The 13,563-nt window shown below is 49.5% G+C and overlaps 1 protein-coding gene across 1 annotated transcript; it reads right to left on the bottom strand.

Annotated features, from left to right (window-relative positions):
- Positions 1-375: 375 nt before the first annotated feature.
- LOC128588754 (uncharacterized) lies at positions 376-10,350 on the bottom strand. Its single transcript, XM_053595579.1, has 4 exons — positions 9,851-10,350; positions 9,308-9,733; positions 1,559-1,825; positions 376-479 (listed from the first exon to the last, which is right to left on the bottom strand). Exons 1-4 carry the CDS (start codon positions 9,894-9,896, stop codon positions 376-378), a joined length of 843 nt encoding a protein of 280 aa, XP_053451554.1. The 5' UTR covers positions 9,897-10,350.
- Between the last annotated feature and the right edge of the window lie 3,213 nt (positions 10,351-13,563).

The following is a 13,563-nucleotide window of genomic DNA, read 5'->3' on the forward strand; positions in this document are numbered from 1 at the left end:
CCACCTGGTGTTTTACCATGACCTGCATCCTGAGCAGAGGGCAGGTTGGGATCCAGCATTAAAGAGAACCCCCGGTGTTTTACAAGGGCCTGCATCCTGGGCTAATCTGCCCTGTTTCCACAGGGTAAGTTTATTTAACACTTCCCATTTCTGCAAGGCCTAAGTGCCCAGGGACAGGTCTTAAGAAAGTGGGGGTTGTGGGATGAGAGAGTGCAAGATGGGGCCCATCTGGCCTTCTCAGTAGGAGCTGACCAGATGTGCCACATTCACACACAGATTAATATCTGTGAAAACTACAGATGAAGTTCTGATAGATGCTGCTGTGTGAGTGAGCCTGGAAAACATCCTGAGAGAAAGCAGATGACCCAGGGCCACCTACTGTAGGACTCCAGATGTGGGGCTGCCCACCACGGGGACATCCACAGAGACGGACAGTGTGGATGGCAGGGGACTGAGGAAGTGGGGACAGGGTGTGACAGCTAAGGGGCGAGGTGCTAGTGTGGTGGGTTTAAGATGGGCTGGGGTTACACAGTGTTAAGGGGTGTATACACCCACGAACATGCTTAAACCACTGAATGGCACATCTTTAAATGGTGAAATTTGTGGAATGCGGATTATACTTCCCACCAAAATATAAAGGGCTAGGGGCTTTATGGATGCAACATCCTTTCAAGTGATTGAGAAAACAAATGAACTGGGAGCCCTGCCAAATGAGATATGTGTGCCAGCCACATAAGCCTAGGTGTCAGGTTCAAGCTTGGCCAAGGCCTGCTAAGCAACAATGACAACTACAACCAAAAAATGGCCGGGTATTGTGACAGGCACCTGTGGTCCCAGCTATTGGGAGGCTGAGGGAAGAGAATTGCTTAAACCTAAGAGTTTGAAGTTGCTGTGAGCTGTGATGCCACCACACTCTTCCAAGGGTGACAGCCTAAGACTCTGTCTCAAAATAAAAAAGAGAGAAAATGATTAAACTGCGGGCGCCTGTAGTCCCAGCTGCTCGGGAGGCTGGGGCAAGAGAATCGCTTAAGCCCAGGAGTTGGAGGTTGCTGTGAGCTGTGTGAGGCCACGGCACTCTACAGAGAGCCATAAAGTAAAACTCTGTCTCTACAAAAAAAAAAAAAAGAAAGAAAGAAAATGAGTAAACTTTGTACGCACGTGCCTGTGTGTGTGGGTGTGTATATGGTATATATAAACACAGACAAGTATATGTGTTTATGTGAATACACCTGTACATACATGACTCACATAGCCAAAAATATGTATCTATAAAGACATAAAAAGAAGGACAGGAACAAAGCATTTATGGGAAAATGTTAAATATTGGGGATTCTCGAAATAGGTGATTAAGGAGTCTTTTATACTATTTTTCTCAAAATTTCTTTAAACATGAAATTACTTCCAAATTAAACAGTATCAAAGAGCACAGCGAATGAGAGCCTGAGCTTAGCAGTGAGGACCCGAGTGAATTCACAGCAGGTTTTGGTCTCACTTCCCCATGAACTCGCCCCACTGTGTAGAGTGTAACCACTCCTGTATGAACCGCAGTAATAATCACCCTCGTCCTCAGGGAGGACCCCAGAGATGGTCAGGGAGGCCGTGTTGCCAGACTTGGAGCCAGAGAAGTGATCAGGGATCCCAGATGGCCGAGTGCTGACATCATAAATCAGGAGTTTCATGAGTGTGCCCGGGTGCTGTTGGTACCAGGAGACATAGTTATACCCCCCAACATCATTGCTGGTCCCAGTACAGGAGATGGTGACCGACTGTCCAGGAACTCCCGACATGGAGGAAGGCTGAGTCAGGCCAGACTGGGCCCAGGATCCTGAAAAGAGAAGAAAACACAGGCTGGTGAGTCAGTGCTGGGCCCCAGGGAAAACTTAGGAGATGCAGAAAAAGGGTCAGCCCTGAGGTCCCCAAGGACCCTTCCCTGGAGGTGTCAACTGTGCCCTGAGTGAGGAGGGTGAGGAGCACCAGCGTCCAGGCCATGCTGGAGATCTCCAGAGTGCTGCCCCTGAGATCGCCCCCAGGCCTTCCCAGCCCTCTCTTATCCCTGCCCAGGGGAGGGGCCTCCATGCAAATCTGTGTCCTGAGCTGCCTCCTCCCCCACTCAGCCCTGGGCTCTGCACAGGGGGTTGAAATTCATTAATTGCATGTTCTGATGGCAGCAACTTGAATGTTTTACATGTGTTTCACATGGAAGGGAAAGATGTGCTGACTTCCCACTACTTGGGCCCTTTAATTTACAAGTGGAGGGGGGAATGAGAGAACCAAACCCATGCCATATTTGAGAGAACCAGACCGATACCATCTTAAGGTTCAGAGCCATTTTGTCTAAAACCAATGAGTCACTGTGAATTGCTGGTTTGGGGGCCTTGAGTCATCAGCATCCAATCAGAAACTGCCTCCTGGAATGGGCCGTATGGCAGGACCAGTAGTGACCAATCCAGAAGCGATCCCTTTGTTTAACTTGTGTACACCTACTTTGCTGTGCTATCCTATAAAAATACCCCTGTTCTAGGGCTCAGGGCTCCTGGCTCAGATCCATTGTAATGGAGACCCCAGGAGTCCACGCTCAAACTTGCAATAAAACGGCTCTTTTACTTTTGCATCGGATTCAGCTCTTTGGTGGTCTTTCTGGGGGATTTCGACTGGGCACAACAATCCTAGTCAGCTTCTGGCCCTTCAGTGTCTCTGCTGTGAGATGACCATGTCTCTGTGGCCTGCCTAGGCCTGGGACAGCCCTGCAGTGCCCTCTTCTGGGCACAGGCACATTGGGGCTCTCCACTATTAGGAAATGAAGCCTCACACACTGTGGAAACACCTGCTATGGTGCTGAGTCAGGTCTCCCCAGCTGTAGACGGTCCCCATCCCTGCTCCCACCGTTTGTGCTGAACCATCTGCAGCACTGAATCCCCCAAGCACATCAGTCACCTCAGGCCACCCACCCACAGGCCCTGTGCAGCATCGAGGGGGACACAGGAGGAACCAGGTGTCCCAAGCAGAGCCAGAGTCCTGAGCCTGAGTCTGTGGTTCTGAATTACACCCTCCCAGGTGTGGCCAGGGGTTTGTCCTTTCTGGGCCTCAGGTTCTCAGCCTGGGAAATGAGGATGGCCAGGTCCACTCTGCAGGGTGGTGATCCGAGGGGCTATGACCAGAGGTCAGGAGGGGGAGGTGGACACCACACCTTTCTGTGAACACCACAGTCACACTTTCTAAGAACTTCGGCTTGATGGGAACATTTCATTTCATTGTACTCTGATTCATCTCCCATAAACATCAGGGAGATGACTGCGTCCTGCTTTCTGGGTCGCCCATCTCAGCACCCCACAGGCCCCGCCCGGCTGACTCCCCCACCTGCGCTGAGGAACAAGCACAGACATTCAGCGAATACATGTGTTCATTTATTTCCTCTAATACGTTTGCACCTTTTCCCTTTCCCTGTTTTCTTTTCCTGCTGCCAGTGGTACAATTCCTTTAATACCATCAGTCCCCATGACCATGAACGAGCTCAGCTTCCACTGCACACTGGAACACACGCTGCCCTGTCTCCCCTCTGGGACCGTCGATCAAACCACGGCAAGTGCATGAAGCAGCCATTTGAAGCCAGGACAATTAAATCACACATAAATGACACAGCATTTCAAATGGCACAGAACTACTGTGGGGTTTCCAGTCTCTCTTGGTGCTTGTGCCTTGAGTCCAGGGCAGCCCCACAGCTAAAGGGGCACAAACCTGAAAACAGAAGGTGACCAGGACAGCCCTGCTGATCAGACTGGGGGGAGGGAGGGGACGTTTTTGATGATCACTATGGGTGGGAAAATTCACACTTTGTTTTGCCTTATTTTCTCTCTCTCCATTTTACACTCTCCCATATACTCTGTCCGGTGGTAGCAGTGACACTGGAATTAACAAGAAATTTCCATTTTTATTACAAGGACTGTTTTCCCCTGAGGGCAGCACAATACCCAATGGCATTTTCCTTCCCTCCTGACAACTGGCTCCTAAAAAGGGTTCGTTAAGAAACTTGCTGCTGGTGGCACCTGTGGCTCAGTGGGTATGGTGCCGGCCCCATTTACCAAGGGTGGTGGGTCGAAACCCGGCCCCGGCCAAACTGCAACCAAATAATAACCGGGCATTGTGGCGGGCACCTGTACTCCCAGCTACTCAGAAGGCTGAGGCAAGAGAATCGCCTAAGCCCAGGAGTTGGAGGTTACTATGAGCTGTGAGGTTCTACCAAGGGTGATAAAGTGAGACCCTGTCTCTACAAAAAACAATAATAAAAGAAGAAATAAAGCAAAGAAACTTGCTGTCCTGCAAAGTAACTAAAGTTCCTGTGTTTGGACAAAGGGACCAACCAGGAAAAGCCCAGGGATTTGAAAACACTAAGAGAGTGTACTCTGGGGTGAGCTCAAAACTCCAGTGTGTACCTCGTATCTGAATTCCTGTGTGTGCATGGATCTGGGCATAGATGGGATGGGAAAGGCTTGGAGAGCAAAAGTAATAGGGAGACTCCTATTCAGATACTACGGAGAGCACTCAGTGCTGCACACACAAGAGAGATGTGAACACCAGAGCAAAGGTGAGTCAAATCCAACACATGTGGAAAACACACTCCACAGAAGACGGTTTGGAATTTATAGCCTGAACCTTCCTCCCCTTAGCACTTTGCCTGCCCTCACTCCACTGTCAATGTATGATGTAAAGGACCCATAGTTTCATGAAATAATCTGTGATAAAACCCCAAATCCCCTGACATACTGAAAGCAGGAGCACATCAAGTGACATAGGAGACGCAATCAACAAGTGACTAGGCAGAGATCACATGGTGGTCTTATCTGAAAGAGGCTTTAGAGCAGCTAGTACAAAATAACCCGGGAAACAAGAGAGAACACTGTTGAAGTCAATGGTAAGAAAGGACCTGAAAAACAGTCAGTGATACAAGAGAAAATAAAGTGGAGCTGCTAAAAAACAGTAAACCCAAACTAGTGCTGCTGAAACCACCTTACACACGGCAGAAGAAAACCTTAGGGACTTTGAGGCCAAAGCAACAGAACATAATGAAAGTGAAGCACAGAGAGGGAAAAAGATCCCCCCCTAACAAAGAGAAATATAGGGGGGCAGACCTGGGATCACGCATGATGCCTTATGCTTGTCATTCAATCTCAAAAGAGGAAGAAACAGAAGAAATACGGGCAACATAACCGAGCAATCCTCTTGGAAGCTATTAGCTAAAAGGTTCAAGAAGTTCAATGAGTTTGAACGATCAAGATGGCGCTCAAAAGTTCATTTTTGTTTTGAAAAAGATGCTTGTAGAGCCTTCTCTGAGCTTCAGTGACTGCTCAATTGTTAACAAAACCTGGACAGTGGAAGTTTATTCCCTGAAGAGTCTACCATGAACTTCCTTTCACTTGTTCCCCTCTGCTTTCACTGCACCATTTGCACCAATGAATTTCTCTTGCTCGCTGAGGAAGCAGGACTCACATCACAGCATAGGAGGCAACCCATGTCCAAAGAGCCACACTCATGTGGGTCACAGTCAAAATGCAACAGGTGAAGACAGCTTCAGTGGCTGCATTGCACGTGACGGACACAGGCCTGACTGTTCCTCCCTGAAACTCCGCTCAACTTCAGGAAGTGTTAAGAACACACATCCACCAACAGGAATGTCAGAGACATGAGCAGAGGGAACAGCACAGACTGGGAAGGAGGGAGCAGGGGGACCAGAGTTACCTAGATTAGTCCTAACACATGAGGTCAGACAATGAAGTTCACAGACTCACCCTAGAATAGGGCTACGTACCTCATTTCTGAATATCCCACAGTTACGGTGGGGTTTCTCCCTCGGGAAGCCATGCAGGGATGCCAACACCTAGTCCACCCTTCAAAGAAAGTTTGGGACTCTTTCTGGAATGGCCATCAGGACTGTCATGGTCCAAGGAGTGACCAGTGAGTATGGGAACTCACCCCGGGACAAGTACTCCAGGCCTCATTGAGGACTATCACTGCAGTGACCTCAGAAGTCCTCCCCTTGGCCATCTGGTGACCATAGTAATGTTCAGCAGCAAGGTAGGCAGCACTTTTTTAAGCATGAATTAGTGAGTTTCATTATCTGATGTCACAGCTCCTTCCCAAATGTGTGGTGAGAGCCACCAGAGATGGCCTGTAGGAAGCTCAGCCCTCTGGCTGGGGCAGTGATGGTGAGTGTGATGTAGAAGGCTGAGAGTTAGGGAGGAGGTGGGAGTCTGGATCCTCTGCCCCTTGTGGTGGTGAGGCTGAGTTCAGGTTAGACCTGTTGGGGTTTCCTCTGGACGGGGGTCACACACACTTCTCTGCTTGGGGATGGGAAGACTAGACAGTGGGGTCACTTCCAGGGACCCATGTGATTGTGGATGCCGAGTTCTCTGACCAGCCCCTTCCACTCACTGTTCCCTTCTCCACCCATTTATTTTTTTCCTTGAGTCTCACTTTGTCACCCTCAGCTGAATGACATGGAGTCATAGCTCACAGCAACCTTAAACTCTTAGGCTCAAGTGATCTTCTTGCCTCAGCCTCTCAAGTAACTCAGACGACAGGCACCTGTCACATCACCCAGGTATTTTTCAAAGATGAGGTCCCACTCTTACACAGGCTGGTCTAGACCTCCTGAGCTCAAGCAATCCTCCCACCTTGGCCTCCCAGAGTGCAAGGATTACAGGCATGAGCCACTGAGCCAGCTTCCCCTGTTTTTCAGGTGCAGCTAATTTCTGGAAAAGCTGACAGTGACACACTTCTGACAGCACTGGTGTGATCTGAAAAGATGACATGTACCCTGCAGGAGAGTCTTACCAGCTTCATCTCTGCACTCTCTTCTCCGCACCGCGATGTCCTGGTCGTGAGCCATGACCCATGTCCCCCTCAGCTTCTAAAATGTTCTCCCTCTCTACTTCCTAGGGAAGGGATCTTAGAATATTCCTCAAGAAGCATTCTGAGCAAAGAAGAAGCTGGGGATCACTTGATGCCTGCACAGAACTCCTAGGAGATGCACAGTACCTGGACAGAGCCCAACAGTGGCAGATGCCTGACAGTGGGGAGGGGGTCTCTGCCCTTTCCCCCAGGTCAGTTGCTGGTTAGATCCTCAAGCAGGCTCTGGTCACCTCACGGGGTGCTCAGCCAGACACTGACCTGAGCCGAGTCCGATGCAAAAGCAAAAAAGCTGTTTTATTGCAACCTCGAGCTTGGACCCCGGCGTCTCTGTTACAACGGATCAGAGCCAGGAGCGCGGAGCTCTGGAGCAGGGGGGTTTTATGGTCCCACGCAGTGGGTGGGCGTGCACAGCTTGAAACAAAGGGGGTGCTTCTGGATTAGTTAGGTGGGGGGAGGGTTCCCTGATTGGTGCGCAGTTATCTCATGATTCTGGGCAATCACCTAGACTTGCCTGAAAGGTGAAATTTACTGAGTGAAATGGTGGGGGGTGGGAAAGTGAAACTTTTAAGATGGCGCTAGTCTGGTTCTTTCAGTCACATTGTCCTCCCTTTCTGCTGGTGGCTACTCACTGGCCCAGCACTAGACGTGTCCTAGAGGATGATGCTCAGTTGAAAATCAGGTAAAGGAACGAGACAGAGGTATTGGGCACAAGCTGGAGCCTGCTCAGGTGAGCACTGACATGGGGGGTGATTTGGGTGAGTAGATGTAGGGAGGACACAGGATGTATTTTCGAGTCTTTCATAATTCTAACTGTTCATCTCATAGACTCTTATTTAGGTATGATACATCTCACACTAAAATAAATAGACAAAATTAAAATAGATTGGACCTGAATTCTTGTAGTTTGGCAGACTATGTAGGGAGGGTTTCAGAACACAACTAGAAGAGGGAAGGTTTCCGTGAACAGGTGCAATAAGGAGAGAGGAGAGACTTCATCCCCATTTTGGAGGTCATGGTCACCAGGTCACTCAGAATTCTTGAAGGAGACAGGAGGAGACACAGACGCAGCCTGGGGCAGGCAAAGCCTCTCCTGCTGCCCTGGTGACACCGAGTTGGGACTATGATCCCTCCCTGCTACTGCCACACAGCCAGTGCCTCTCAGAAGGCAGGAGGGGAGCAGGGAAGGTGCACCCCATGGGGGAACTCCTGGGAGGCCTCAGGGTGAGAGCAGGATCAAGACCTGCCTTCTCCCAATGTTGTTCCTAACAATGAATATTACAGTTGAATTTCTTCTTGGGAAGTCATGGTGTCGGCAAGATCTCCTGCCTTCAATCCTGTACAGACACTCTGCCCTTGGATGGCCACAGAAGAAGATACCTGGGCTGAAGGAGAGCCGGTCAGCTGGTAGGAGCTGACCAGATGTGGCACATTCACACACAGGTTAACATCTGTGGAAACTGCACATGAAGATCTGATGGATGCTGCTGTGTGAGTGAGCCTCAAAACATTATGCTGAGTCAAAGAAGCTGGGACAGAGGGCCACCTACTGTAGGGTGTGGGGCCTGCCCACCACGGGAACCTCCACAGAATCACACAGTGTGGATGGGATGAGACAGAGGAAGTGGGGACAGGTGTGGGGACATCTGTGGGGGGGAGGTGCTTCAGTTATGGGTCTTAAGATGGGCTGGGATTAGAGAGTGTTAAGGGGTATGTATACCCATAAATGTGCATAAGCCACTGAATTGCACATTCTTCATCTTTTACAAATGGTGAATTTGTAGAACATGTATTATATTCCTTCCAAAAATATAAAGGGCTACGGGCTTTTTTTTTTAGGGACAGAGTCTTATTTTGTTGCCCTCGGTAGAGTGCCGTCGCATCACAGCTCATGGCAACCCCCAGCTCTTGGGCTTAGACGATTCTCTTGCCTCAGCCTCCCAAGTAGCTGGGACTATAGGCACCCACCACAATGTCCAGCTATTTTTTTGTTGTTGTTACAGTTTGGCTGGGGCCAGGTTCGAACCTGCCACCCTGGGTATATGGGGCTGGTGCCCTACTCACTGAGCCATAGGGGCCTCCTGGGGCTAGGGGCTTTATGGATACAACATACTTTCAAGTGGTTTAGACAATGAATAAACTTTGTATGCATGTGCCTGTGTGTGTGGGTGTGTATATATGATATATATAAACACAAACAAATATATGTGTTTAGAATGATGACTATATCTGTACATATATAACTCAGATATCCAAAAATATGTATCTATAAATACACAAAAAGAAGGAGAGGAACAAAGCATTTATGGGAAAGCATTATGGGAAATATTGGGTATTCTCAAAATAGATGACTAAGGAGTCTTTTATACTATTTTTGTCAAAATTTCTTTAAACATGAAATTACTTCCAAATAAAACAATATCAAAGAACAGAACAAATGAAAGCCTGAGCTTAGCAGTGAGGACCTGAGTGAATTCAAAGCAGGTTTTGGTCTCACTTCCCCATGAACTCGCCCCACTGTGTAAAGTGCCATCACTCCTGTATGAACAGCAGTAATAATCAGCCTTGTCCTCAGCGAGGACCCCAGAGATGGTCAGGGAGGCCGTGTTGCCAGACTTGGAGCCAGAGAAGTGATCAGGGATCCCAGAGGGCCGAGTGCTGACATCATAAATCAGGAGTTTCATGAGTGTGCCCGGGCGCTGTTGGTACCAGGAGACATAGTTATACTTCCCAACATCATTGCTGGTCCCAGTACAGGAGATGGTGACCGACTGTCCAGGAGACCCGGACATGGAGGGAGGCTGAGTCAGGCCAGACTGGGCCGAGGACCCTGAAAAGAGAAGAAAACAAAGGCTGGTGAGTCAGTGCTGGGCCCAGGGGAACCTCAGGAGCAGCAGAAACAGGGACAGGCCTGAGGTCCCCCAGGCCCCTTCCCTGGAGGTGTCACCTGTGTCCTGAGTGAGGAGGGTGAGGAGGACTAGAGCCCAGGCCATGGTGGAGACCCCAGAGCGCTGCCCCTGAGAGCACCCCTGGGCCTGGCCAACCCTCTCTTATCCCTGCTCAGGGGAGGGGCCTCCATGCAAATCTGTGCCCTGAGCTGCCTCCTCCCCGCACTCTGCCCTGTTCTGGACTCTGGGACTCCTATGTTCCTGCACAGCACGGCTCTGCAGTGGGGATTGAAACTCCTTGATGAGGGTTTTAAAAATTAAGATCAAAGCCTTTGAGGATACTGAGGATATAGGGCCAGACCCAGGAGTGACTGCCCTTCCTAGTATGAGAACCCCAGGGGTTCCCACCTGAGGGTGTCAGGATCTGCCCTATCTCCACTTTGAGTGGGTGAGGTGAGGACAGGGCCTCATAGTGACTGGGAGGATCTAGTCTTGACAAGCACTAGAGGCCAAGTTGGGGTCCCTTCATTCTCCCTCAGCCTTCTCCAGGCTCCCCTCAGCTAGGACAAGGCCTCATCATCCATTTGTCCCCAACTTCTGCAGCAATATGTGGCCTGGAGGCATTTATCTGTCCTTCCTGAAAAGGATGTGTCAGGCACTGTGCAGAGCAGGCTGTGAGACTGGCAGAGCCCTCCCAGCCTGGGGAACATTCAGAGAATGAGCCCCCAACTCTGCTCCTCCATTCCCAAAGCTGCCAGTTTCCTGTCTTCATGCTCCCTCTGCCAGAAGTCATGGAGCCCTTTCTTTGTCCAGTTAACTATGCAGAGACCCTTGTGATCTTGTAACTTGTTAATGAAGTTCAGTAGACACTACTAAATCATGTAGTTCTTCCTTTGTTTCATCAATTATCCTGAGATCCTCCAGTTCTTGCCCTTCTTACTTCTTGTCATTCGTTAATGAAGTTGAGTAGAAACCATTAACATGATGATTTGTTTTTATTAGTCATTTATATTTTCCAATTGTACTGTAGGACCAAAATTATGTCTTCTGTTTATGCTATTTCCCCATGTTGTCTATGCTACTTCCCTCTGGACAACCCTGTAAAGATACTATAACATAAAGCTGATTATGTGCTTTGGGGCTGGCTGCAACCATCAGCTCCGTCAGCCCTCCCAATCTCATCCTTGGTTTCCGTGTCTTCTCTTATGCTGTATGTTCCTCATTCCCCACCAAGTCCACTATGGTTCGCTCCCCTTCCCAGCCCTAGATCACGACAGGGCACCACAGACACAGGGCACACCTGTGGCCAGCATCTCACTCAGGTGTTCTTGCGGGGGAGGCAGCCTCAGAACTTTGCAGAGTCCCTTGTGACCCATGTGACTCCCTGCCCCAATCCAAGCCTCGGCTGCCCCTGCAGGCCTCAGAGAGAGGGTCCTAGCCCCAGGGTGGCAGCTGAGTGGGGCTGGAAGTCCCTGCTCTGCTCCCTCTCTTCCTCCAGCCCAGGTCCAGGCTCCCTGGTGGCTTCCAGCTCCCTCCAGCTGCTTGGCCTTGGTGCTCACAGCAGGCCCTCACCCTCCCCGCAGGACATCCTACCTGATCCCAGGACTGACTTGTTCTGGGTCTGTGCTCCTGAGGCAGCTCTGGGCTCAGGCCTGAGGAAAAGACAGGTGTCAATTTAGGCATGTGAGTCACAAACCTGGGTGACAGTGAAAGGACCAAGCTAACTCCATTTGTTAAAACTAACTCCATTTTGTCTCACAGCCTTCACTGACTCCACTTTGCCCCACAGCCTTCAATTTACAGCTGCGTACCAAAGGTGATAGGCAACCTGCTTCCTCCTCCACCCCTGGGCTCCAGAGTGTCTGCCCCTAGCGATAACAGCCCCCACCCTCGATAACAGCCCCCACCCTCGGCCCCAGTAGTAGTAAATCTTTCCCCTAAGCAATCAGCCCAACTCAAACATTATTTAGGTCCCTAAGCCCCTACACCCCCCCCCCCGGCTTTTTTCTTTTCTGTATCCTTAAAACTGCTCTTCCCTCTGAGGTCAGGGCTTCTCTCTGCCCTCCTGCTGTGGCAGGAATGAGAAGCCCAGACTCGAGTCTGTGAATAAATGGCTCTTTTGCTTTTGGACTCTGCTCCTTAGTGGTCTTTGTGAGGGATTTCAAGATCTGGGCATAACAACAGCAAGGGACAAGCAAGAGACACACTGGCAACCAGACATGTCGAAGGAAATTTTGCAGCATGAGGGAGGGAGGGCCGGGAGTGCCCTGTGCATGGGGGACACGGGCCTGGGGACTGGGATTGGGGTGGGCTTCCAGGCTTCAGCTCCAGCGAACTCTGCTCTGGGCACATCTGGATATCACATCTGGATATCACAGAGGACAAGGAGCCTTCTTCCTACTGCCAAGCTTTGTGCACTTTGAGACCACCTCCTGGGGAGTGCGGGGCTCCCTCCATACAGCCCCTCTGTGAATGGGGATTATGTTCTCCCCATTCACAGAGAAATGGTTAACCTAGTGCGTTTTTCCAGAAAGAGGTGAATTTGGCTGCAAAAGATAAAATGGAAATCTCCACTCAGGGAATGGCCTGGACACTATGGGTGTGAATATTCAGTGGAAACTCCTTTATTTGTTTTATTTTATTTTTCAGGGTTTTGTTTGTTTGTTTTTTGGCTGGGGCTGGGTTTGAACCCACCACCTCCAGCATGTGGGGTTGGCACCCTACTCCTTTGAGCCACAGGTGCCGCCCTGAGACTCCTTTAGCGTCACTGTTCATATCATGTGAGAGACATGCTCCAGGTCACAGAAAGGGGGTGTTTGGCTGAGAATGAGCTGAGCTGCCTGGTGGCCCCAAGGAGGCTGAAGAAAGGGGTAGGTGAGGACAGGAGGGGGAGGGGGCAGTGATGGTTTGGCATTGAAGACTATTGTTTGCATCTGTGTTACACATGAACGTGTTTATTGTTTTAGACATTAGGTAATAATGTCTATTGTTTAAGATCTTACTAAAATGATAACGGGTGACAGCTGCCCAGAAATCACCCAGCCGCTGTGTGGGACTCAGGGGCCTGGGGATTGAATCCCGTGTCATGGGCTGACTGGAGACTCCTCTATGCACTCCAGGCGTCTGTGTGTTTCCCCAGGAGACAGACTCTGCTCTTCACAAACAGCCACCTCTGGTCTGTGTGGTGTTCTGGTACCTCCAGGAGCAACCTCAGGACTCCCCATGCTGCAGGGGGCCCTGTTCTTATTTAATTTGGTTTTGGATTTTTGTGCCAAGGAAGTGACTCCTAAGCAAGAGGCACAACTGTCACCAAAAGGGAGGTAAAAATTATATTTTTACAAAAAGTGATGAATAATAAATAAGCCACAGCAAACAAATTCAAAATAGACAAAAATCAATGTCTATTTTCTTATCTTTCAGGCATAATTTGATCTAATAATTTCTTGTACATTAGCAATTTTTTTTGTACAATAGCAATTTTATAAAAAGTAAAAAAAAAAAAAAAACCTGAATGGTGCTACAAAAATGATTGGAGGCGTGTAATTCAGGAATTCAGTCATCCATGAGGAATGCTGGTTCCCTTGGACAGCAAATCACTGGTGGACATTGTGATGATGATCACCCCAAATCACCTTTAACTAAAGTGACCCTTCTCTCTCTCTCTATGTTACAAAGAAAGAGTTAGTACCTGGGGAAAACGCAGGCAGAGCTTTTCACTGTTTGAGTCGCCACATATACAAGGCTGTTGCACCTCCAGGCACAGTCCTGTTCA

Source organism: Nycticebus coucang, chromosome 6, assembly GCF_027406575.1.
Source record: "Nycticebus coucang isolate mNycCou1 chromosome 6, mNycCou1.pri, whole genome shotgun sequence".
Lineage (NCBI taxonomy): Eukaryota > Metazoa > Chordata > Mammalia > Primates > Lorisidae > Nycticebus > Nycticebus coucang.